The sequence below is a fragment of the Coloeus monedula genome (genome assembly GCF_965178545.1).
Source record: "Coloeus monedula genome assembly, chromosome: 9".
Lineage (NCBI taxonomy): Eukaryota > Metazoa > Chordata > Aves > Passeriformes > Corvidae > Coloeus > Coloeus monedula.
The window spans coordinates 17,725,849-17,753,408 of NC_138789.1; the positions used below are offsets into that span (position 1 = coordinate 17,725,849).

A 27,560-nucleotide genomic window follows, 5' to 3' on the forward strand; every position below is an offset into this window, starting at 1 on the left:
AAAGAGAGGTCTTTCAATAAAAAGCTTGCTGGTTCTAAAGGTGATAATGGGCTCCAAGCATCCAATGAGGAAAGTATTTCTTGTCTCTAAATCCATTACTGTCTGCTTCTCCAGCTCCAGAAACACAGTATAATGTGCATTTTCTTGCTCCTCCATCTCTTCTTTTGTTTTCTGTAGTCATATGCTGAAGGAAAAAAACGTACCGGGAAATAATGCACTGTTAAGCTTTGAAACCTGTATGTGACCCCATTGCTTTCCAATGGATTGTGTCAGAGCTGTCACAAATTAATGAAAATAGGCATCACCTAGGGCTACATCAATCAACCAAAGAAATGACAGTTAAGTTATTTAGTATTATTAAGCCATTTACCAAAGAATGGATAGGCAAAATTCTTATGTGAGTAAAGAATGGAAGGCTGGAAGCCATCCTTCCTTTAAGGAGCAATATTTATAGAGAAGTTGCCAAAATGTAACTTTTTGAACAAGCAACTGGTGTAAAATGAAAAGCAAATTCATAGTTATTAAATGTCCATAGGCTCTAATGCTCTTGCAGGGGATTCACTTGACCAAGAAATGCACCCACATGAACTAGGACCATCTTTTCCATTCTTAAGAACTGTAAATATGAAATAAAGAGCTGCTAAGCTATTCTGATTATATCCGTCTTGGTTTTTTGAAAATACTGTGGAAAATCCTGTCTAGCAATATAGGTGCATTTTAAAGATACAAAGGAACACAGAAAGTTTTCTTAACTCCAAGTATAACATACTGTTTTCTCTCTCTCTCTCTCCAGCTCCATTTCAATTCTGTTTTGGCTTTAAACTTTTGATACTCTTTAAACTCCTGTTCACAGTACTTCAGATATTTGACTTCTCTTTCGAAGTAATCAAGTACACTGGCATGCTGTAAACACAGTGACAAACAAGGGTCATTACATGCCCAGAGACACAGATCTCTTGCTGATGGTCTGAATGGTATTAATATTTTATCTAAATTGAAAATATAAATATCTCTATTTCTCCCAGTAGTTTGCAACAAAACAATGTAAAGATGTGACCAACTTCAAGCACAAAGAAACCATAAACTACCATACTTTGGTGTTACACTAGGCATTCGTTTTATCTGGGATTCTGTGTTTTAGTTTTTATTAGTCTCTTCAACAGCCTAGTGTTTTTCAGTGAATACTTCAGTTACAATGGGCATAACCTAAATATTAGTGACTGTTCCTTGGCTGGTAATTCTGCACCCTAAACAGTTTAGTTCCAAACACAGGTAATCTGTGCAGAAGCAGTGTGTTTCCTCATATCACTCAGTTACCTCCTGCTTTGTTTTGGAGAAGTTATGTTTACTGAAATGAAGCTGCTGACCTGATGTTTTATTGCTGCCTACGGCAGCTCTGTGCATGGCAGACCTTTATGGGATGTTTATGAACTATTTAAGTGCCTGCATAAACTTAAAACTGTAATAGAATGGGAAGATGATTTTGTGATGTAAGAGTAACAGATGAGGTAGCAGGCATGACTGCTAGACTGAAACATTGGCTCAATCTTTGGCTGGGAGTGGGGGGAAAAGAACAACTGAAAACTATGTAGAAAAAAAAGAGAAATTAAAACTGCTTGCATTGTTCCCATGGCCTTTTGGTACAGATAGTCCTTATTTCATGAGCATGAATGAGTGGGAATGTTAGTAACAGTTTTCAAAATGTGCTTTCACTAAACTAGAACCAGATACGAAGACATGTAAATTGAATTACTAAATTTAAAGGAAAAAAATTAACACAAATGTGGACAAGAAGGTGTAAAGAAAAAGGAATTCAGTATATATACATTGCTATGCACTCTAAAGCCTTGTTTTAATGCATGAAAGATGTCATTTTATGGATGTGGCAAAAAATACTGACCTCTTAATTGTGTTTTCATGTAGCCAGGTTGGAACAGTGGAATTCTGCCAACTGTCACTGAGATTTCCTTCAGTTGACTCCTATCTAAGCTCTGTGCAAAGCCAGCTTGGCTACAGGTGATCTTTGGAGAATATGGCTATACTCATCTCAAATTAATTGCCATTATTTGAAGGCATTTTTCTCTAGGCAGACTTGTTTGTGTGTTGGGAGTTTTCAGGATAAAGTGTCAAAGAGATTTAATAGAAATTCTTACCAACCTCATTACTCGAAGGGTGACATAGTGTTTGACAGATTTCCAAAATATGCAGTATTCCAAGATCATCAGAAACAGCTAGAAAATGCTGCTCTGCTGAAAGATATTTGACAAAAAAACATATAAACAATCCAAATTCCAACAGCAATGTGAACCTCCACCCAAAGACAAGCTACAGAGGGTTCCTTTTTTTTCTGGTCTTTTTAGTTTATTGTTCACTGCAGCAAAAAAGGCAACCATTTTGCTCTCTTATTTTATTAATTCCTTTAAAGTTTTTCTTTTAACAGACTTTTTAAAATGAAATATTTTCAGTTGCTTTTATGCCATGGTGGTATACTTAGAACTGATGTATCCATTTTTGTATGTACAGTGTTAAATTTGTGGAAGTATGTACTTATATAAGATCATTTGTAGTTAGATTTGTGTGCCTTGGAGTCATGGGGCATTTTGCAAACAGGGTAGCACAATGAAGTGTAATCACCACCAACATACCTGAGGCACTGGAGGGGCTGATGAAAGTGATGATTGATTTGGAGATGTTCTGGAAATGAGATGGCTCATGAGTTTTCTTCATTAAGTCCCAAATATCTATATTTCCATTGTCTCTGCCAATGAAGAAAACTCCTGGTCTTGTTAAGGACCATTGTCCTGCAGTGTATCTTCCTGCAGAGCAACTTGACTGAAGGATTGGTCCATTCTTAATTTTTTTTGAAAACAAATAAAAGAGAGACCCAACAATCAAACAGTACTATCAATTCACTACTTCAAATCTCCTGTCTTTGGAAAATGCTCACAATTTAAATGGTCCCATTACAAAAATTATATCAATGGCAAAATTCCTACCACCCGCTGCAGATAAAAAGGATTGTGGGGAAATAAAAAACCTGGTATCTCACTTCCTGTCTGTATGCTGTTAAAACCTATAGTCTGGAGATTTTGTCAGGTGCAGCTAACCTGGATTCCTACATGAGACAAACTCAAAAACCCCCCATGTTTCTTTGTCTTCACATGATGAAAAAACCTTGTCCTGAAATACAAGTTCTTCAGATTTGCTCAGTGTGCATTCCCCTAGCAGCAGAAATGAACAGCTGGGAAGCTACATTTTTCACAAGGTTGGAATTTAGGAAAGTCACTTCACTTTTTTTGTAAAACTCGAGTTTACTAAGCTATATCTAAAATAGTGTTCTGATGTGAAGAAGCTGGAAAGCTTCTTTTATATCTGTTTTGTTTCTAAGCTACGAAGCTTTGTGACTTACACGTTTCTGAAAATACAGTCTCTGAGCCTGTTACAGACCTGTCTTGTATACCTATCCCATATGTTACAGCTGTGTTAAAGCAACTTACTGTAACCCCTTCTTTCCAAATGGCAAACTTCTGGCCTCCAATGCTTAGAAAGATGTCTTTGAAAAATGGAGAGTTCTGGAGAGTGTTGATAGTTTCAGTGTGGAGGGTGTATTTCTGCAAGTGCATCTGACCTAATGAAGGAAAAAGGCAGTTGCTTGTTACTAGTGCCTCATTGATCAAGAAACAAGAGTGCAGGACTCAACACAGGCCTGGAAGATACCAGCCTCTTTATTTTTGCTCGCAAGGTACAGGAATTGGAATTGCCACAAATCTATTTACATCCATGATTTGTGCCAGCATCTTTGTGCTATTTTGTCATGCCAGCTAAAGTGCTTGCACTTTTGAGGGTACTGTTAAATCTGGGTGTCATCAGTGAGATAGACTATTAGAGCTATGAGCAAGAACCTTAAAAAGACAGAGTATAGACACAAATATTTTAAAGTTAGTGATATATTAAGATTTAAACAGATATAGAGAAACTTGAACTTACTAACTGGTTTTTTTGAATGAGTATCAATTTTCATTTTCCAGTCAGAATAAACAACTTCTCCATCCTGTAGTGACAAAAAAAATCAAGCAAATGCTAATGTTAGAGCTTGGTGGCTTATTTCAAACTGACTTGATTTTAAGCTGTGACTTTTCTTAATTATAACCATCATTAAATCTAGTCTGAGTAAATTTAAACCTGAATTTGCAGCCAATGACTGAAAACACACTAAAGTTTTGCATCACCATTTTTCAGTTCTGTATTGCCAAAACAGCTTTACTTGCCATGATGTATGTAGGCAGTCCTTCCTGCAGAACTAGGTGCTTGGTTTTTATAGTTCATGCTTTGCTCCAGTATTTAGGGAAAAGGTGACGGGAAGCAAAAAGATAGCTAGAATCCAAATTTTCATTTCTGTATGAACTCAGAACTGGGAAAGATTCATGAATTTTAGGTGCATAGGGTGGGTAGCGGGCTATGAATAGTTGGATTTCCTAAAATGAAATTAAGTTGGGGGCCAAACTGTAGTATAAATGTTTTCACCTGGCATGTGGGAAGACACTAAAAGAAGTTACTGATTTTATGTGTTCTGGAATAAGGAAACACTCTGGTTCTGAATAGGTGGTTAAGCTCAACATATTTTGAAAATGTTTTCTAAATCTGCCCTCAAAGTAAGGGTTCATCATCTATTGAATATTGCAGGTTTATCAATTTTTTAAGCATGTAGCTAAAAGTATTAGTATGGAAGTAAAATATGGCATGTTCAGAAAGATCTTTTAACTTACACCTGAAGAAAACATGGAAGTCCATACATTTGTGAAAACTGTTATTTAGCTGTTCAGTCTTTTAGATATCTTAGATTAACATTTTAATTGGTAATATATTATTTTCACTTACTTCATTTCCAAAAAAAAAGTTGGTGGATATATTTTCTAGCACTTCCAGATTTTTGCTTGAAGAAGCACTCATCTCTGTATATGGGCTCTCTTTGATGGGTGCTCTTAGTGTGCTCAGAGATTTTGCCTTCCCTGGGAAACAACAGTTACATCTTTTTATTATACAATGGAATTTATCAGACCTAACAAACCCTTTGTCTTGTAAAGGTAGTTTGTGGATGAGGGGAATTTCAAGAGAAGATACGAAGAAAGACTGCCAAGTAAAGCAGCATTTCTGTGGGTTATGGTTTCCTGGTGGCATCTCCCCATTGCTGCAGCTCTGGTCAGTGCTTCCCACATCCAGACAATACTTAGGAGAGCACCATCCTGTTCTTCACCAGTTTTACACAGCACCAGTGTCTCTGTGGGAACTGCCCTTACACATGGCCCGTAGCTGCTGCAACCAGGAGCTAACATCTCTGCTCCAGGGAATGGATTATGTTTCTAAAAATAGTTTTCTGTAATGGCTGAAAAGGACAAAACTGTTTCAGGGATAAAGAGATTGGGTGGGGGATTTGCATGGGCTCTTAAGTGAAACCAGATAGAGTTACTGTGTATATGGAACTGCTCAGTTTGGATTCAGTACATGCACATCTCTTCATAGTTAACAAATGTAGGTCACACACTGAATATCAGTATACTTAAGAAATATTTTCCCCAGGTGTGTTTAGCTATACAGCATTTTGTTGCTCTGCTTTTATTATGTATATACTGAAATACAAGCTTATTAAAAACATTTTCCTCAGTAAGGTGTAATAAAAATATTACCTGAGGTTTTGTAACGATACTGTAGTTCCCTTAAACTAATTCTGGTGGGACCATAGTCTGTGTTGGAATCCCTTTCACGCAGATTTATCTGTTCAGAAAGAAGTGCATTTGCTAAACCGTTGTGTCAGATCTTTGAGGTACAAGTCTGAATGGCTTTCTGCTGTAATGGAACAGATCTTTGCAGTGTGTTTCTAATACTCCACAAGCAGTATTTGCTGCCTCACATACAAGCAGGGAGAAAATGCTCTTTGTGTTACCTTTTTCCTGTAAGAATTTTGCTTTGTTTCTAGCAAAAAGTCCAAACAACCCAGCTCCAGCGGTCATGCAGGTTTGAAAACTGTGCCAGCTGCAGCAATTCTGAGCAGCACAGATCAGCATGTCTAAAATGATAACTTCTTTTTCTTACCTCACTTTTTTTCACAAGCTCCTATGACCATTTTCATGAAACTGAATGTTTGTTTGCTAGTAATTATGGTTCTGCTGACTATGACCATGTTCCACCATTTGGGACCCACTGAGATAGACAGCAGAGCAGTTGAAAAGGCTGACAGGAACTTAACACTGTTTATGTAACTACTTCTGCACCTACTGCAGTGTTTTAGAAGCAGTCATGCTGTTTCTCATTAATTAGCTTTACAAAATGCATTTTATTGACGTTTCAAAGGAAGGTTGAAGTATTTAACTACATAATCAGAAAGAAAATCACAAGGAAGTCACAATTTGCTGGAAAAAATGGAGTTGGGAAGCAAAAGAATATGTTCCTATGGAGTTCTGGCCATATCTACAGTTTGGTTTGATCCCTGTGTTCTGTGTTTGTGTACACTACCTTTATGAGAGGTTTCCAGGAGAGATCTAAATCCTCATCAGTATCTGGGGGTATATAAGATCTTTTCTCCTCCTTTATTTTCTCAGTTAAAAATTTTTGACGATGTTCGATGGACGGAATATCCCAAAACAATATTGAGCTGCAAAATAATTGTATAGTGTTTTGGTTTGAAGTTACATGCAATTTTCCTTAAATTTTAAAGCTTGGGGTTTTTTAACCTTTTATCTTCAAGCCTTATATAACAGTAGAGATTCTGAAAATCAGACAAAGGCTAAATAATTAATTTCTTCTTTTGTAAGTGATGAAATATATTTCTTTATTTACCATTTCATCAGTTAATGATACCAAAGCAGCTTGATAGTATTCATACAGTTTGCTTATGGACAGTTATTGGGTGAACTAATTGGCAGTGCCTGGGTGAAATTCCTGAAGGCTGTAGCAGGTAATTTAGTAATTCAAATTGAAGATCAGTCCCAATTTTTGTGTGAACCAATCAATTTGCTGACATTCAAGGCAAATGGCTCCACTCACTTGTATCTGTTATCTCATTGCAGTTTTCAGCCCTCTGATTGTTCCTTTTGCTCTACTTTGGACATTCACTCACAGGTTTGATACAGCCAATGAAACTTTCCTCATTGCTGATATCTCTTTCCCTTTTCTAACAGGAGTTGCTCAGGGACTTGTGCTCTTCAAGTATGACATTACAGTGACTTCCCTGTTCTTAACTTCAGGTAAATACTTTCAATTTAGAACCCTGGTGGGTGAGTAGTTAAAATAATTTCTTCTATGTGAATTACTTGCATTACACTGCAAACTTATTAAGAAGTGTATTTGCGATCTTTCTTCTCATTTAATTCTTCAAAGTCTTCTCTGTTATTTGATTAGGGAAAATAACTTTGCATCATTATAAAATTTTGCTCTCTCTGACCCTCCCTTTGATGTAACTAACAAATATGTGATTCAGCCCAGCCATGCAGCCTTGAAGCCTTAAGCCTTCTGACATCATGGAAGCTAAACCTTTATTTCCACTTCTTGCATTCTGCTCCCTTGCCAGTCACACAGAACAATAACTATTACAACTATTCAGTCCACGAAAGAGGAGATTCATAAAGAAAAATTTTGCCAGCTAAGTCTCCAAATTTACCTAGAGTTTACAGTATTTCTGTAGAAATAGGTCTTAGCATCTTTTAGGAGCTTTTTGTGCATGTCACACAATCAAATATAAGTGTGGGGATGTGGCTTTCCAGGCTAATGCATGTGTGATCAACACTCTTCTGAAGGTGTTATACACAGAATATAAACATATATATGCAAGGATTTTCAGTTAATAAGCTCTTAATGCCATTACTGTAAAGGGTTTGACTGGACAAGAATGCAAAGTACTTGTCTTCTGCATACATAATTTCAGCCACTCAGGATATGCTGATAGGAATCCGGAAATGTGCTAGTTAAATCATGGATTATGCTTCATAAAGTATTCCAAAGGAAACTGAAAGATGTCTTGTAGAGTATGTATTGTATATACCAATCAGGGGAGCAGGTTACAAGCTGCAGGTAGTTTTCATCTCTGTTTTCAGAAGTACCACCCTTCTGGTCACCCTGAAAATGACAGTAATAATTATTACAAGGGAAGAAGATGAAAGACAAAAATCACACTCTGATGCATAAGTACTTCAACACAAAACAAGCTACTAGAAATAAAGTCACTGTTTCTGCTTGGGTAAGGTTTGAAAATCAGGACATATTAATTTGCAGTTATAAAGTCAAGCTGTTTTACAAATGTACTTCAAGTGAACTGATACCAGCTTTGCCTCCTACACACCTAAAATTCCAAATTAACTTAGAAGGATAAATACTTACCTGTACCACTGCAAGTCAGGCCCTCTTTAATGTGCCATGTTTGTAACTTCTTTTCTGCAGCTTAACCAAAGAGCTGGTAATTGAGAGATTTATCTCCAACAGTTCACTGTAGTAGGAGTGATGGCTCTTTGCCAAGTTTACACCATGGGTCATCTATCTTAAATTATCTCTTGGCTAAGCCTCACTGTGGGATCGTAATGGTGCCTTCAAATGTTAATTATTAATATTTTAGTTTGTCTGTGTGGGGTTCTGCAGGTTTTATGTTACTTATCATTTACCAAGTAGTTATTGGTTTATAGCAAATTAATTTTAATTACTCAGGAAAATAAAGGAAAGGTGTCAGGGGTAACAAGTGAGCATAAGCTAATCAAATCTAACTTCTAATATATAAAAAACAAACATATTTTGGCAAAAACTGTACTTATAAAGTTTGCAGCAAAATTCCAGCTATTTTTTTTTTTAGGCCAAATTAGGCCTACTCTAATTTTCATGCATGAGTTTGTCAACCTGTAATCACAATGGTAGTCTTGCAGCCAGGCAAAGCTGAATTAGGTTCTGGATGTGACTTTGAATAATTTTTCATGAATATGTAATTATAAAACTGCTGATTTTAGGAACTGTGCCATAAAAACTGCTGTGTTGTGTAAAGGCTGATACATATTCCATGTTTATATAACAAAAAATAAGTCCCAGTACATGTTGCTAAATACTGGCAAAGTGACTCCTTTGTCAGTGTTCTTTATGAAGCCTGGGTCTCCTGTATCTGTTATCCCAGATGAACACAAAAACAGCTTTTTGAGCCTAAACCTTGGCTAAAAAAACCCCACCCAAACAACAAAAACCACAACAATGTTCTGTCCAATCCCTCTCTTCATGCTTTACATCTGGTACCAATTAGTATCCATGACTATTACTGTATAAAATAATAATGAACAGTGGTATCAGCTGTCTTTTTATGATAAATGTGTGCCCTTTTCCTCACTTTTCTGGAAATGTCACTAAGGACTGTAGTATCTCTGAAGTTTGTTTTGTTTTGTTTTGTTTTTTCAAAAATTCACGGATATATAATTTCCATAAACCTTTTAAAGATTTCAGGTTTTTTCTTGGCCTGCTTTTCCACTGTCATTATTTTGCATTTGATGACATTTACATTAGTTTAGCAACCATTTGCAATACTTTGAGAGTAAATCAGCACCCAGTCTTCCTGTTGGACCCTTTAAGTACATAGACCCTAAGTACTTTGGAGCTTTAAAACCATCACAGAAAAAGTAAGTTTTGAGTACACAGGCAGCATCTAGAAAAATTAAGGTGGCTATAATAACACCATTGTTGGGTATCCAGATATTTACGTAATTGAAGTTATTTCCTGGAATTCTTAGTGACAGGCTAGATTGCTCATAGTAGAAATTCAATACATTTTGTATATGGAAGGCTTACTATAATTTTGAATTATAATTTTCTGTAAAGTTAAGGAAATTTTTTCCAGTATGAGCAGATTCATATCAGACTGAGAGCACAGTACAGTTATAAAGCACAATGAGCATGACAAGAGGCACCAGATTATTAAAATTTACTAAATGCAGTGAGAAATAATGAGTACAAATAATTAACTCTTCGGTATTTTCTCTTGTGTTTGCATTAGAATTTCTGAGATGGTAGATTAGAAAAGCAATAAAAAGAAGAGAAGTGAATCTTTAAACTCACCTCAGAGTTACATGGTAGCCATTGTATATCTGCTGCTGGCTTTTCATTACTATATGGTATGGAAGAGGCTGCACAGTGTCTCACTAGAGGTGGCTCTGTGCTGCTCTGCTGGCCTTGGATAGGTGATGGCTAGAAATGTTTTAAGAGAAATCTTAGTGTATTTCCAAAATAAAATAGTAGATCTATCAAAGAAAAAAAGGTTACTTTGCATTCTGTTAATGCTTCTTCATATATTTCAGATCAGTTTATATAACTTTCTAGGGGTCTAATACCTTCCATTTGGGGAAAAAAAAAATAAAAAGCAAAGCATCAAAACACGTCTTTGGATATGAAGCTCTGAAAAGAATTCCAATGTGCCTCCACAGACACACACATCATTACTGTCTCCTCTGCTCTTAGGTCTTCCTCCTACTTATCCTCTTTACTGTCTTTTTCCACTGAAATCATCTTCTCATCTTCCAAGCTACCTTTTCTCTGTTCATAAGCATCTAGAATACTTTCAACATTGCATTCAGTAGCAAACACTATCTGTAGTTGACAGGCTTTATAAGGTAAGAGTGGAGGGCATGTTGGTGTCCATTAAAGAACAGACTCAGTGAAGCCTAAGTTTCACAAAAGGCAGTAAACCTATTAAGGTGTACTAATCAGGTAGAAATTATATCATGATAATTGTGATAATGGTTTTATTTCATGAACTCATTAGGTTTGTTATCTTTTTTAGTGTCTCATTGCAAAGATTATCTACTCCTCTCTTTTGAGTCAGGATACCTTCACCCATTTTTCCTCCACAGACATATAGATACACTGCAATAAACTTACAACAGAAGCATTTACCATATTAACAGCTGTTATCTTGATTTCATAGAATCATAGAATGTTAAGTGGACCTTAAAGATCAGCTAGTCCCAACCCCCCAGCCACGGACAGGGACACCTCCCACTAGACCAGGTTGCTCAAGGCCTTATCCAATCTGGCTTTGAACACTGTTGGGGTTGGGGCATCCACAACCCCAATTTGTATTCATTATTTCCCACTGGGCAACCTGTGCCAGTGTCTCACCACCCTCACAAAGCAAACAATTTCTTTGTAATATCTAACCTAAATTTCCCCTCTTTTAAGTTTTACCCATTACTCCTTGTCCTTCACCACAGTTCCAAACCAAGAGTCCCTCTCCACCTCCCCTCTAGATTCCCTTCAGATACCGGGAGGTTGCTATGGGGCCTTCATGCAATCTTCTCTTCTCCAGGCTGAACAGCCCCAACTTTCTCAGCTCATCTTTGTAGGGGAGGTGCTCCAGTCCTCTTACCAATTTTGTGGCCTTTCTCTGGACTTGCCCCAATAGTTCCATATTCTTCTTGTGTTGGGGGCACCAGAGCTGGATGCAGTGCTCCAGGTGGGATCTCACCAGAGTAGAGGGGCAAAAACCCCTCCCATGCCCTGCTGGCCATGCTGCTTTGGATGCAGCCCAGGATTTAGTTGGTGTTCTGTGCTGCAGTGCTCACTGCTGGGGAACCCCTGTACACCACATCCAACCATCACCCCCCAAATTACCTCAGTCACCACTGCTGCTGCTGTTGGCTCACCCTCTGACACGTCAGTGATTTCATCAGCAACAGGTTTTGCACTTTGCAGCTTTTCTTCATGTTTAGAAATATCCCACAGTACAACCTACAGTGAGAAATGAGTATATTACAAATTATATTTTTATATGTGTATTAATACACCTTATTTTTCAAATCATGGAGGTTTGGGGAAAAACAAGAAATTCACTCTCTGCACTAGAATTTAGGAAGTCTTTAAAGTATCTTCTCTTTAGTCTGATGCAATCAACAGAAAGGTTACACTTGTCTCTAAAAAAAGTCTTTACAACTTGACCTATTTATCAATACTACAAAGAAGCATCGTACAGTAATGGCTCAGCTATGGAACAACCAGACATAGCTTCAGTCTGGGGTAAGAGAGCTTCAGGACTCTTCTGTCTCTATGTGTTACTATGGATGTCCAGTACCTCTCTTCACCCTTATGTTTATACTGGAAGAAAATACAGAAATATGCAAATTTATTTTTAAAGAGCAAAAAACCTGTCCGTCGACACAGCCACCAGCAATGATATTTGGATCACTTGGACTGAACTGAAAGCAGCAAATATCTTCAGGAGCCTTCAACACTAACTAGTGAGAAGAAAAACAAGATAGTTGAGAAATACAGTCGCACCATTTGTTTGTTCTCATGTTATTTAAATACTTGGCATATTTAAAAGTCTTGATGAAATACCTGGAGGCAGATAGGGTCAAAAAAACTCAAGAGAAGTATAACTGACTGATGGAGCAGTGATTTATTAGAAAGGTTAACTTGCTCTTCATACGAAGGCTGCTCTCTTGCTGACAGTGCTATAATCCCTGATTGAGAGAAAATAGATTTTCTCAAAAGAGACAATTCAAGTTTCAACACATTGATAATTCTTCTAAATGACTTATGTTTATGCCTTCTGAAAACAGTGGAAAAAACCAAAGCAGGACAGGAGCCCCAAACAAACCAATCATGTATTTACTTTTTTTTTTTCAGATCAGCTTTGAGGAGACTATTTTTGTAAATTAAGTTATTTAAAAGTGAGTCATAGAACCTATGCATCAGGACAAAACTCCTCTTTTTTTGCTAGTGCTCCTCAATGGCGTAATACTGCACCTGAAATGATGTGACAGGCATATGTTCTTGGCCACCCATCAAGAAAACAAATCTTTGGTAACCCAATTAATTTTCTTACACAGGTTGCAGTGTTGGCTAGTAGTATGGTGGGATCTGGGGCATTTATATAGAACTTAATTGTGCCTTTAGGTCTGGCTGTGCAGAGCAATATTGCACAGCAGGGAGCAGGAGCTGACATTTAGTATGTCTTGTGATGCTCCCTGGCACTCGGCAGAGCCATGTCCCATTGTGGCTGTAGCATTCCTCACAAGTATTAGGCGTGCCACGAGAGCGAGGCATGGGGACAAGCACAATGGTATGCAGAGCCAACCAAAGCCTGGCAGAGCAACTCTGCTTAAATGAGCCTCATGGGGGGAAATTTCTCTTTCCTATGATTTCCGCTTACACATTAGGGTAAAGGACTTTGCCTTGCCTGTGTGAATTCTACAAAGAATTTGCCTGCCTCATTTTTCATTTTGTCTCGAATTGGCAATTCAAACAGGGATACTAAATCAGTTTTGATTTCTTTTTAAATTTGAAAGCTGATGATTTTATGAAAGATGCATATTTTATAGCTATATAATACCCGTCATTGAAGACTCAAATCAGTGTTGTAGGTGCATTACCATAAATGGTTGGATGCCAGCGAACGCAGCTAATGGTTCTGTTCTTGAGATACTGCACATCTGTAAATGATTGGTATGCTTTAAGATAAACATCTGGCTTGCCTTCCTCTTTGTCTTCTGCTAGGGCCTTCCAGTCATCAAAAAAAACATCCATAATTTCATTTTGCTGCAATGCAATTTCCATTCTGTGGTGTGAAAAGCAGAGTTAACACTTCAATAATCCAGATGTGACTTACTCAATAGTAGAATTACAAATATTTCTGTAAAGAGGTAGCTTTTGTTTTTCACAAAATTATGACCACATTACTTAAAATACCAAGTATTAATTCCTCAGTGATGTATCACTGCAAGGAAACCCTCTTCTGTTTAAACAGAAATAGATACTGTACCAAGAATTTAACTCTAGTTCTTTGTGGACCAAGTACAGAGCAATTGTCCAATTCTTGTGCAAAAAATGTCATTAAGTAGGACTTGTCCCATTAATGGGACATGGCTAAGGGCATAATCTTGGGTAGGACAGCCCCTTTGCTCCCTGCACAACCATCTGCTTGAGTGGGCAGTGTTTGAAAGATCAGCTTTGCAGTTTGTTTGAAAAGATGTAACGCTATCAACTTTAGCAGTTCTGATATCTATTTAAACCAACATTCATATTTATATAGCATAGACTTCATGGTTATTTTCATAGAAACAAGTATTAAGTTAACATTTGTCAATATTATAATAATAAAAAAGACAAAAAATATAGAAACAAAAAATAAAATTGTTATTTGACCAGACCAATGATCCATTCAGAGAAGAGTACTTGCTTGTATTTTATTTCAGGTAGTCTTTAAGCGTATTGCTGCAGTAATTTTACCTTATATGTACTGCTGTAAGAAATTCTTTCAGTGTCTCAGAAGACAGGGTCTCTGCTTTTGCTTCATTTGACAGCTCTCTAGTATAATACTGCGTGGATGCGTTTCTTGGATAGGTCCTACCCAATTGGAATAAATTTGAATGTAAGTATAGAAAACATTTCAAAGACAGAAACCCATGTAATGTGTAAATTTTAAATATACAGTTTTCTAGAAATTTTTTAGAAAAGAGTTTAAGAAAAAAGATGCAAACAGAGCATCCAATTTTGTTCTATTAATCAGTTTGTAACTGAGTAACTCCAGAACTTTAGTTGAGATAAGGAACAGTGCAGAGCTTAATAAATAAGCTGATAAATATTTTCTCATACTTACCATTTTGTCTGAGTACTAGTTTCTCTTACTTTTGGAACTGTTTGCACCCCCACATCCCTTTCAATCATTTTAATAGTAAAAGTATTGTCTTCATAGGATGTGCATTCAGCATAACTGTCTTTATCATCTGAAGCATTCTTATCAGTAAATGTAATCGGTGCACCAAACTTCCTGCGAACTCGAGAAATTTTGTACTTAATCTGGAAAAGATATATTTGTATGGCTAGCAGAAAAGAAAGTTTTTGGACAGTTCATTCTGTAAAATGGCAGCATTCATATAATTGTAGAATTAGTTCTATTAATGATTTCTGTGTTGAGCTTACTCATATTTCTGCACTTTGAAATTCAGAAGTGCTCTTATAAATAAACTGCATATGTAATAGAAGACAGGTTTGCATTTGTAAAACAAGAAATTGTAGCATTTTTGGATTACTGGCAGTAGAATAAGAGAATTACATTTCTAATTCATGCAATATCAAAGCTGCACACTTAGTTAAAGGATTGATTTGCAGGAAGCCTTATGTAATACTGAATTAGGCTTCCAAGATGTAACTTTTCAGCTCTTCCCTCTCAGTGGAATTCTCAGCTTTGGGTGAGGTATTTCAGCTTCCCTTGAAGTGCCTAGGGAGAGAAAAGCACTCTGAAGAAGATGCAAAAAAAATTTGGAGGAGTTTCCTTATGTTGAGAACTAGGAAGGAAGAAGGAACTTGTCTTGATTTCTGCCCACAAAGAGAAGCAGGCACTTGATTTCCAGCAGTAGAGAGGTATTGCTTTGTCTTGGATTCATATCCAGGTACTTTTTCCCAGCACCTCCCACAGAACTGGAAAGGAAAGTACACTAAAAATTCTTTTGAGTGGACCTTGCCAGCACTGCAGAATACAGAATACTTGGACTGTGAATGTGTTAAATTTAATGACTGTGAATTAGCTTTGGAACAATCAGACATCTTTTTAAGTGTAAGGGAGATGTCCAGTTGCCGAGAACTATCAAAATTTAGCCAGTCTTCCCTGAAGAGGGATTTAGGTATTGAGTAAAAATTACTCATAGACAGTTAGATGCTTGGAGATGCCCCACACATCACCAGTTAAGTGACAGCTGTGAGTGGATCTAGTTTTTGGACATATAATTCTCTCAATATAATCTGTAGATGTAATTAATCAAATATGTCCTTCTATAAAGTCAGCTTGTAATGCCTGTAAATACTTAAAAGGTGTTGCATGCTACTTAAATGACACCTATATACTATGAGCTTCATGGAAACAGAGCAACGACTCCCATTGTAATCTGGCCAAATTGAGCAAAAAGTGGCAGAGGTGCCAATGATGATCAGGACTTTTGAACTTACACCTTAAAAAGTAGTTATGTCTAATGCAAGACTTAAAGAGAACAGAGTTTTTACAAAAAACGTTTCTGCAGCACTTTCAGTGTTTGTTAAAAGTTTAGCTATTTCTGTATTTCTCTCTCTTGGTTAGTTTTCTTGAAAGAACTCAAGAAAAACTGGGATTGCAGCTTCCAACTTCCTGACTTTTTTTTTAAAGGAGCTTACATGTAGGGGGTTTATATTTATTGGATTGACTAACATCTGTTAGTTCTGACCTTTGTATCCCTTTCTTTAACAGATTCTTCTTCAACTTCCTTTTCGCTGCCAAGGGAAACCCAAGCTTTGTGGACTTCCAGAGTTTCCTCTCTATCTTCTTCTGTTTCTTTTGCAGTTGCTGAAAGCTGCAAAAGAAGTGGTGAAAAAGAAAAGTGAGAAATGGTGCTTTCTCAAAAATTTGTTACTGAAATGTAAGTATGAACTAGAAACCCAGTTTTCAGTCTTCATTCACACATCCTTTACTTTGGTCTCAGTGCAGTGAGCCTGGGTATACTGCGCCCCTCCGTAGGGCTGGGTTAAGTCCCATTCATTTGTGCATTAGAATTTTCCAGTAAATGTTGCATATTTAATATTTAACTACTAAAGAGGGATTGCCCTCTTGAAAGCAAATCATACTATATAAAAAGAATTTGAAGTGATTTTTTCCATTAGGGCCTATGGGCTGGCACTTCATTTTACTTTTCTTAATTGTTTCTTCTCCTGATTCCCTGATGCTGGATGGCAAACTCATAATGAAAAATTATATAATCTTTCTATAAACATTCTCCTACAGCGTAGTGCACAAGTTCTATCTATTTAGAGCTATTTAGAACTCAAGAACATTCTAATGATTTGAAAAATATATTCATAGATATTATGAAAAATAAGTATAATACTTCTTTGAAAATATTCAATATATTCATCGGCTGTTATTTTTATGTCTGAGAAATACGGGTATTGGCAAATAAAATTAATGCTCATTATTAAAAAATGAAAAAATGCAGCAATGGGTGTTATACTGGCCCTCTGAAGTAAAATACAAAAATTTAATTTAGCCCTTCTCAATATAAAAGTTTTTTTTAAAGTGATACACATATTTTTCTATGATCACCTTAACCATTAGAGAAACACCGGATGCTTAGCAACACCATTCCTGACATCTTTGTTTGAGACTCGAAATATTCATAGATAGAACAATGCTGTGGTATACTTGGATTTTACCTCTAGAAGGTTTTCCTTGGCTTCCTCAGAAGCAACAATGTAAAAGTTCTGTCCATACTGGAACTTTGGGTCAAAAACTACCAAGAGTTCTTCCCCTGGATATTCCTATTTTAATGAAAAAAAAAATTAGTGGAAAACTGAAAACAAATAATATTCAAAACAAACATGAGGTTGGGACTGGAAAAGCTACCACTAGTGTAAATTTAGTACCTTAGGTTAATTTTGTGTTCTTAACAGAGAATTTCACGTGCTAATTTAAAGGAATAGATGGGGTTTATTCTGTAATAAAAATAAGTCTGGGACAAAACGAATCTTTTGTACAGAGAATTAATCAGAAAAGAAACTGTTTGAATGATTCTCAATAAATAGGCCATGAATCAGCGGAAGTCAAATATGTGAAGCTCTGTCAGTTCACAGAATCAAAACTAATAGTATTTATGTTACTTTTAGCATATTTTCAATCTGAAGTTAGTAAAAAAGATGCATGGCAAGCCATGAGAAAGTTTGAGTCAACAACAGTCCATGATAGCACTCAGATATTACAGCATTGGTGCATTTACAGAGTCAAACAAGAACAGACCTGTTCCTTAAAAGAATGGACACTCTGAGAGCATTAAGTCTTAAAGTGAGGATGAAATAAGCTACATACTAGAATAACTTTTCTGAGAGGGTGGAAATCAGAAGTGTTAGCTCTTGTTTTCAGGTCTTGAATTATGTCCTCTTTTTTAATACATTTGAAACAATTTTCCTCTGTGACATCTTCATCAGCCCGGCAATTAAAAATTTTTTGGGTCTTTGCAGTCAAAAGCAAAGGAAAGATTTCTGGGTGGCCTATGAAAAAAAGCAAAATTGCATGATAACTTCAGAGTGTTGCTTAAACATGCACGTATACTTTGATAACTCTATGTCTTTACAGTTTCTAGCATAATGCCTTTGAATCTCTCAGCTTTGTTTTTGGTATTTTGGAAGGCATGAAATACAAATTATATTTACTTTATTAACCTTTGAAAATACCCAACATTTTGCACATAATCAATATGATTTCCCCGGTATGAGGGTTTTTTTCTTCTTGAGCAACAGGTTATTAAGAACTTCAGTGAAAAATCTTTAATGGACTGGTTTATAATATATCAAGGGCAGAAGTGCATGGTTCTGACTTAAGAAAGCCTTTGAATAAATATACCGTGGTCCTTTCCTGTGGGGCAGCACCATTTAAGCCAAAGTTTAATCTAGGTGAGGCTTCTCCCAAGTAAGGATGCTTTTCTGATTTTGGACTTTCATATTGCTCCCATTGAGTTCAGAGTGTAGTAGAGACCATCTCTCACTAATCAAATGAGACTAAAGCAAGGTCACTAAAGTCAGATATTTCTTTTCAGCTTTACTGGAGAATATATAGCTGTTGTTTTCTACACACAGGATCTCTGTTAGGTTCATACACATTAACTCAGAACAAGATATTTCTTATCCTTGCTCTAGCACTGATGTCTGCATTGGTTTTGGGGAGGCTGGCTGCAGTTAGGTGACCTGTCAGCTGTGCTCTGCAAACACTCAATCTGAGGATAACATGGAGTGCTTCTTGTTAAGTGTGTGCCACCTGTATGTGAGTAAGGCAATGTATGTAATGCTGGTCTTCCTCATGCTACGTGTTCTGCCTCCAGCTTACATTAAAAGCTCCAGGCCCAGCTCGTTGAATCCTGCCTGAGACTCCTCCTTTGCTATACTGCTCTGCTAGCAGACTCATGCTCTGTCTCACTCTGAATACTCCTCATGAAGGCCCCTATATTTTTGCCTGAGAAGGTTAGCAGATGTTCATCTTTGTGGTGAACTGGAAACTAAAGGACTTAGGGACATGTAGACGGTGTACTATTTTTCTGTAGTGAAATGTGCTGGCTGTTGTGATAATAGCTGATATTTTCTATCATCTTTGTTCCAGTCTCTTAGTTTAAGTTACTTAGTATTTTATCTTAATTCCCAGCACCTGTGGGGTTTTTCCTCTTTGTGTACACCTTGAAGAGAAGTTGACATACCTCAAATGATGAATGTGACCAGCTGTGTCAGCGGTATTTGAAAAGTCATCTCTAATCCAAGCCAACAAGGACTGACAAAACGATAAATCCTCCTTAATCTCTGCATAATCCTATCACATAATACTTTATGTTTGATGAATCTGACATTTATCCTTTAAAATCTTTCAGTGCTGCTACTCCACTGCATCTGCTCTGCCATAGTCATCACTAAAATTAATGGCATGCCTGGTGTTTCTGGTACATGCTACACTATTCCAAGTATGGATTACTTAGTTGCCACTAGTTATTTCATAGCACACACAGTCTGTAGCATGCACAGGCCATTAGTTCACTTTCATCACAAGCTGTAATCAATATTGCATGATTTTCCTTTTTGATATCTTGGAGTGTTCCAGGACTTTTGTGTAGATGCTTCCAAAAAATACAAAATCATAGGGATGTTGATTGGGAAAGACCTCAAAGTCATCTGGTCCAAACTCACTGTTGCTAACACCAGACCTCAGAAATCCCAGTCAGGAGAAATGGTTGTTTATTCAATAAGTTTTTATGCTATGGTTTTTAAAATGCTGAATCATGTGTACAGGCTTGTGCACAAATGCTAATGCTAAAAAAAATCCTTTTAAAGCGATGTAGGTTTCATTGTCAAGTGAAATGATGCAAGCATGCATTAAAGTTAAGCAGAAGTACGAAAGACATCACTGTGAGAGGAAACAGAGTAAGACACATACCCTAAGTGTATTTTCTTCAATGCTCTATTGCTATAAGCCCAAGTTAAAAACAAAGTAATGGTCAGAATTAAAATTACACCTGTCAGTCTAAAGAAGTAAAATTCTATATTGCTGAATATTATTTTTAACAGAATCTATAAGGACCTGATACTGGAATTCTTACATTATAAGCATTTTTATTGAATGCTCTTTTCCAGTAAAAAGCATGTAACATCTGATCATAGGCTTCACATTGTTTTTCTGTTAGTAAATTGTACCTGTATCATTTGTAAAAGTCAGCAGCTCTTAGTGCTACGAGAACTTCACAAAGGACAAGAAACTCTCAGGAAGAGGTAAAGAACACTTGCAGACCTTATGCTAAGGAGTGCGTGCATGGAGTTTAACTCTTGCACAGGCAGTGTCTGCTTACACCAGTGTTATTTTCCTGCTTTCAGCAACAGGTTCGTAGCAGTAGTTTAGCTGTTACAGCTCTAACCTTATTTGCCAGTAGGTGGAGGTACAATTCTCTCTTACTGACTTAAGTATTTCCTGGAACACTGAAAATACATTTTTTAAAGTAACACTTTAATCTTCTGAGGGATCACTTTTTGTGCATTTTCATTACCTGAAGCTTAGCCATTTTGGTAACACTAACCAGAGAGCAATTTTCACCCAGTGCTCATAGGATCATGTAGGAAAACAGGTAATTTACAGTTTCTTTAAAAATTATCCAGTTTGTATATTCCTTGTTTGCCACACCGTTTTAGCTTTTAACAATAAAAGCTGTACTGTTACAAGCCAATTAATAAGATAACCCTTTGGACTGGTTCCTTTAAACCATAGATAAATTTTACATTGACATCAATTTACTTTATATCTGAGGAATAATTGCACAAATCAGATGAGAAGAAAAATAGAACCAGAAATATGGAAAACAAAAAAAACCATTGAAAATAATTTGGTGTCTAAGAAAAAATAATATCGTTAAATTCAGATAATTGCATACTTTTAGCCCTTAACTATGGCTATGCTTAAAACTGAACTTTTGTTGCACAGAAACAAAATTGTGACTTTTAAATGGTTAATTTTTTCCCCTACAAACAAAAAATGCTAACCAATGTCTATTGGTATCTATGATTAAAACTCACAAGTCATATTCTAAAATCATCTTCTCATGAAATTTAATAATGGTTTGACAAACTTCAAAGATTAATAAATTATAAAAATATTTCTTGTTTTTCTTTCGATTCCTAAACTATTTCTAAATGCAAACATTTTGCCCCCTATAATTCTGTTGTGATGCTTTTTTTATTTCCCCTTATCCCAACTCCTCTCAAACCAAGAAAAAACCCCTCTTTTACAAACCCGTACCTGTTTCCTGCTGCGCTGCCTGCTGCTCAGAGACCCCCTGTAATCACTGTGATAACTGCATTTCTTCATATTTTCTAATTTTTCTCATTCATTAAAAAAAAAAAAAATCTTTCCTTTTTATTCTCTGGCATTAGTAATACTGAAGCCTCAAAATGCTTTGAGTATTTCAGAACTACTACTTTAAAGCTCAGTCATCATAGCGCTTACCTATACTGGCCATAGAAAGATCAACTTCATCCTTTTTACCTGAAATATAATGACATGATGTTATCAGTAGTGTTGGTTACAAAACTGTAACAAGTAATTTTACCTCTCTAAGTTTTTAATATAAAATAGCATATTCTAATTTATCTCTTTTTTTTTTTTTAATGCATGGGATCAAAATAATTAAGGTAGATCTCATGTGAGACCAGATTGCTGCTTTTTTTTGTTTTACCTTTTTGTTTCTTTCCCGATGTTTTTGAACCTTTCAAGGTGGTCTTGCTGGATTTGACACTTTCTGACATTTTTTCAGATTTCTCTAGAGAAAGATACATATCATCAATAATTTTAAATAGACAATGCACCATGTATGAGTGAAAATTTGGTCCACGACTTTATGTAGCTTATAATTATAGTAATATTTTCATTTGCATCTAAAAGTATGTTTCATAATTTTAAATCATAAGCTATATTTTCATATCATAAGTACTAGGTGGAAAGATTTCTTCTGTCCAGGGCAATTAAAAATGAACACCGACTGTCCAAAATAGTGACAGGTTAAATTAGGATAGAGGTTTCCCCTACTGAAAGCTAAGGACCTGAGCTAAAGTGAGAAGAACATGCTGGAAAATCCACCAGTTATAAACGTTTGTCCCAATGTTCGTAAGTGTAAATCATTACTCAGCTGCAACAAAGCATTTCTATTTCCAGTTCATTTTTCAGTGTAGCTATGTGGAGGACAAACTTGGGAAGAAGATATATACATAATTAAATGTAGCAACCACACAGCAGGAGATGATACTGTATAGAAGGCTACTCCTGTTTCATTTGCCCTCCTTCGTTCCAATACCTGGGATTAGAACAGTACTGCAGGAAAGACTCAGTTCCATGGCAAGAAATGCAGTTCAGCCTGCCTGCTGCTCAGGACGTACAGCACCATCATGTGGGAGGTGCTCGCTTAGCAGCCCGTGGAACAGCTAAACCAGGATGGCCCAAATTCTCCTAGAAGTATTAAAATTGTTCGATGTTAATATTGAAGAGCCAGAGGTGTTCAGATGGGATGAGGACAATGGGGCTCTCACTTTGTGTCCTCCCTCTTCCATGTTCACACTTTTTAAGACTGTAAACTGACTGGGAGAGGAACCATTTTTTAAATGTCTGCACCACTACTTGGATGCTATTACAATTTTAACACTAACAAGAGGAAAGGGGATGCAGATAGGACAGAAAGAACACTGGCATGACATAACTCTTTCTGATGATCTCTTACAAGAGCTACAGCCCGTCTGCCTGTGCACGTGAACAGCACATTCACTGTCAAGATGCTTAAGGTGAAAAGGTGAGTTTATTAAATTCTATATTATATATATATAAAAGTTCTATATTGAGAGTTTCCTTATGAACAGCCTAAAATAGTGAGTGCTAAAACATGCTGTGGCCCATGCATTTGCAATTTCAGTGGCATACCCAGACTGAGAAACAGTGTTTTACTGTTTGTGACACAGTTCTCAAATACTCCAGAAGCAAGCAATATAACCTTAGCTTCTGATCTGAATTTCAATTTGGAGATGGCCACTGATGGCAAGATACAAGTCATGGATTATAGCCTGATGGAATATCCTAGGTTTGGGATACATGTTGACCTTCCATGAATTCAAGGTAAATTTCAGTGTTGACTTTAATGTGAGCAGAGCCTGACACTCCTGCTACAATTATGCATTTTTCTTTTTTACTCCAATCAAAATAGAAAAACATACTCTATAAATCCTCAGACTCTTTTCTGTATCTTATTAGATCTTGCAGACCACAGGTGGCAGGCTGCATCCATGGCATGTTACTCTATTTCTCTGTTTAATCTCTCTTGATTATAGCAAATGCAGTCCCCTTCATTCACGTCTGAAGAATGGTAGCAATTTAATCTTCTGCTTCTTCCAAAAGGCAATGATGATACCAATGCAATGATGATACCAATGCAAAGAAAATTAATGTTTCTGAATTCTGAAACTTTTGCTGTGGGATGATGTTTTTAAAAACCCTGCAAATCATGTATAAGGAATCTAAGGAGAAAATTGGGTGTTTTTTCTGCCCTCATTCTCACAGTCCTTTTGTCAAATACAGGAGTAGAAATGCTGTTAACACAGTTTTGTGTAGCAGTAAATATATTTTCATATATATATAATATATATTTTTATATATTTTCATATGTAGGTATAATCTTTCAAAGGAGCCTATACAATATGCTTAACTTACAGTTCTGAAACACTTAGGCCTACCTCACAGAGAGTGCATATCAATTCATATGGTTAAAAGAGACTAATTTTTCCTTATTTACAAAGAAAAAAGGTGCAAAACTCTTTCTTATCTATCTTCTTATATATTTTACATACAAAAATTGTGACCCATTTTGTAAATGGGTTCTGTGAGTATTCTAATTTGAAGCTAACCTTTATGCCTCTGTGTAACAGAGACAGCACACCAGGATAGGAGGTAAGGCCAGCTGTTGTAGAAATTAGTTGAAGGACAATATGAACCCTGTCATATATATTCCAGTCACAATGTCTTACTTCAACATTTCATAATTATGCACTGCAACAAAGCTAGTTTGGAAATTTTGAGTGAGTTCCTCTGAGTATCCTAAACTAAGTCACATGAATGGCTGGAACACCAAGAAGGCTGAGGTAAGTCACATGCCTATGTTTAGTTAAATAACTCACAAATAAAAACATCCCTTTCCTTTCAACTGATTTCAAGTATATTTTACCAATAAAACCAGTTAAAACTCTTGAAAATGGTCTCCCAGTAATAAGTTCCTCCTCCTACATTGCAAGGAAGAGGTACAGAGGTAGATGCAGCACTACAGAGAGAAGGGCAGTGGTGGTGAAGCTGGTGTCAGTGCCTGGTGCCTGTATTTGCATCTGTTAGTACAAAAAGTGCCCCCATTTAAGGGTTGCAGACGAATAGAGCAGTCAGTGGGGCTGTTTGTGCTTCCCTCTGGGATGCACAGGACCTCCCAGCTGGAACGCAGATAGGAAGGTACAAACTATTTATCTTCTTTTCCACTATCCCCAACACCGTATCACCCCTGCCCGTTTGTCATCCTGTGGGCATATGATTGTCAGTGGTCAGGATACATGGAAGGCCTGCAGAGAAAGTGAAAGCAGAGCTTCCAGAAACTTCTTTGGAAGCATAACCAGGCCCACAGCCAGTTACGAAGCCTATATGCAAAGTTGGTTTTTACACAGGAATATGGTAAGCTCCAGGTGCTCCCTTCAGGACACAAACACACACTGAGAACTTTAAAATAGGTACTGAAGAGCAGCCTTTTGCACCTCTTCTCTTCCAAAAAAGTAGAAAAGAACAAAAGTCCCAATATGTAAGTTAAAAGCTACTATTTTCAGAAACTACCTCTTAGCTCAGGGGTTTGCATTTTTTCACTAAGTTTTTATACAAACTACCAAATCCTATCAAGAAAGCCATGAAAAAATCAGTCTGTATTAGTGGACTGTCTGAAAATATGACCCAAACAGTTAATTTTTTAAATCTATGGTTAGCTCCTATTCTCTTAGGGATATTTCTATACTGCTTATTCTAAAAGGACTTGTCAAGACACACAGAAATTTATTATGCCTTTCCATTATGTTTATGAAAATTCATGATTCTATGATTGAGAGGAGGTTGGAAACTACATTTAAATTAACATATTTAAGAGTGCAAGACATATATAAAATTATAGCTCTTGAAAATCTATTGTCACAAATATTGCCATGTATTTGATTTTTTAAAAGTAAGTAATATTTAATTAATTATGTTCAGTCTAATTTTTCTGCAGTTTTTCAGTGGAACACAGTGTTACATTATGTACTTGCTAAAACCTGGGCAAATATTTGACAACTTTGTTTGGCATTTTATAGCCTAGTTTGTTGACAGATGGCTCTAATATTTTGAACATTAGGCTTAAGAGAAAAAATAAGATCAGAGTGTTCTCCTAATCATTTAATGTACTGAAACATTTACAGCCAAAAACAAATCCGTGAAGTTGCTAGGTACTGCAAAAGGCAAAAGTTAATTAGCTATCAGTTCTACAAAAGATGCTGTCTGATTTGAGGACACAGAATGATTCATTGGTGGCCTAATTGAATGATTTAAGGTCCAGCTTGTGTGCATTACTACTTTAGGCCTGTAATTTACTATAATTTGGAATGACAGGAGAACTGGATGCATGTCCATTTTACAAAAGCACTACAAGGAAAGGATCAAAACCATGTGCTACTTGCTTTTCTGTGTTGTTGTATCACTACCAAGCTAAAAAATACATTTCTGTTGGCAAACATTTAGGAACTTGTTAAAAATACCATCTTGAGAGTTACTTTGTCTCACCAGAAATTCACGTACAATGTTCCCTTTAATTAAATTTATTCTATTTTGCTCTACACAACGAGCAAATAATAAAAAATTACTAAAAGTTATTAATAATGCTTGTGCATATTTGGATGCAACTTCACTGGAGAAGGTGGAGGGAGTACAGCTGAAGTTTTGGCAATCATTTTAGCACACAAATAGTTCTATTTGAATGTAGCTGGTTTCACACTTACAACTTTTCATTAAATCAGGCTTACTTGAACCCGGTGCTGATTTTGTTACTTGATAGAAACCAGTAGGTGTAGTTACAGAATCTGGGATGCTAAGTACAGTATGTGTAAAATCAGGTTAAGAATTAATAAGAAAGCTGTAAGAGAACAAAATGGAAAACTTCATTAGAATGTTGGCTAATACAGTGTTCCATTATTTTTTCCTTTCTTTCACTCAAAGAGAAATAGATTAAAATTGAAAAAGGTGTAACAAGGATGATTGAAGACATAGAACATGTTTTGTACGGGGAATAAGCTAGGATTCTTTTTAGCCTGAAAAGGATAAGATAGAAGTCAGTGAAATCACAAGAGACATAGAGAAAGTGACGAGGAGATGCTGATTCACGGTCCTAACAAAAGATCAAGCTGGCATCACATGAGCTTATGGATGTGGAACAAACAACTAGGAACAAACAACAGGACTGCAGAAGTGTTTCATTGCACAAAAAGCGCTTGAATTATGGAATATACTGCCTGTGGACAGGCAGCTGTCAGAAGCACACAATTTCAAAAAGTAACAGGGCAAACTGACAGATGAAAAATTGAGGGCTACTAAAAAAAACGATAATACATCTGGCTATAGAAATGAAACCACAAATTCAAGAAAAAAAGGGTGCAAAAAGTGGAAGTATGGCTTTACTGTAATCTTGCCCAGACACAACTTCTGGTATGAGCCAGTACAGCCGGTCTAGGTTATTAAAATATTGTAACAATGTGGTTGGTACTTTAAAAGTTACTAAGTATGATATAGAAGTTGTCATAACCTGGTCCTGCCAGGAACCAAACAGTAACATATGTTGCCTTGTCATGACTTTTGAAACAGAAATGCTATATTGTAAAAATTTACGTTAGATAAGACTTCTTTAAGGAGAGGTAAGAAAAATAATCGTTTTGTGAGAGCTGGGTCGCTGGAACAAGGTCATGAATGGAGACCAGGCACGGGGAGTGTGGATTTGCGGGGGGCTTTGCAGCAGCACGGGGGGGCTGCGGCGGGCCCGGGGAGTGTTTGCAGCCCGGGTCAGGTCCCCGGCCCGCTCCAGCCTCCGGCACAGCCCCGCCGGGGCGCGGAGGGAGGCGCTGCCTCGGGCCCGCTGGCAGCGCCGCGGGCAGAGGCGGCGGAGGCGGCCCGGTCGCACAGGGCAGTCGCGGGCTCCGCGCCAGCCGCTGTGCCCGGCCGGCTGCTGCCCGTGTGCCCTCGAGTCGGGCATGCTTCACCCGCTTCCGCAGCGCTGCCGGCTGCCCTTCGTGCCCTTCGTGCCCTTCGTGCCCTTCGTGCCCTCTGGCCCCTACCTGCGCGGCCGCGGCCCCGGCGCGGCGCGTCCCCGGCGGCGCGCGGTTGTCACGGCGACGGGGCCAGCAGTGATTGACGGCTCGGACAGGCAATCAGCGCCCTGCTCTGCAAACCCGCCCCCGCGGCGGCGGCGGCTGCAGGGATG

At 37.2% G+C, this 27,560-nt stretch overlaps 1 protein-coding gene across 2 annotated transcripts; it reads right to left on the minus strand.

Moving 5' to 3' along the window:
• DNAI3 (dynein axonemal intermediate chain 3) lies at nucleotides 1-27,443 on the minus strand. Of its 2 annotated transcripts, none has more exons than XM_082287346.1 (22): nucleotides 27,415-27,443; nucleotides 21,732-21,815; nucleotides 21,503-21,541; nucleotides 17,840-18,021; nucleotides 17,191-17,295; nucleotides 16,209-16,334; nucleotides 14,612-14,811; nucleotides 14,242-14,358; nucleotides 13,386-13,570; nucleotides 12,349-12,473; nucleotides 12,156-12,245; nucleotides 11,626-11,742; nucleotides 10,075-10,203; nucleotides 8,036-8,109; nucleotides 6,511-6,649; nucleotides 5,685-5,772; nucleotides 4,879-5,009; nucleotides 3,988-4,051; nucleotides 3,498-3,628; nucleotides 2,646-2,850; nucleotides 2,158-2,246; nucleotides 1-184 (listed from the first exon to the last, which is right to left on the minus strand). In XM_082287346.1, the coding sequence occupies exons 2-22, from the start codon at nucleotides 21,799-21,801 to the stop codon at nucleotides 35-37; spliced, it is 2,556 nt and encodes an 851-aa protein (XP_082143472.1). In that variant the 5' UTR covers nucleotides 21,802-21,815; nucleotides 27,415-27,443; the 3' UTR covers nucleotides 1-34. The 2 variants fall into 2 exon arrangements, with proteins under 2 accessions (XP_082143472.1, XP_082143471.1); XM_082287345.1 differs by having other exon boundaries at nucleotides 2,158-2,249.
• Between the last annotated feature and the right edge of the window lie 117 nt (nucleotides 27,444-27,560).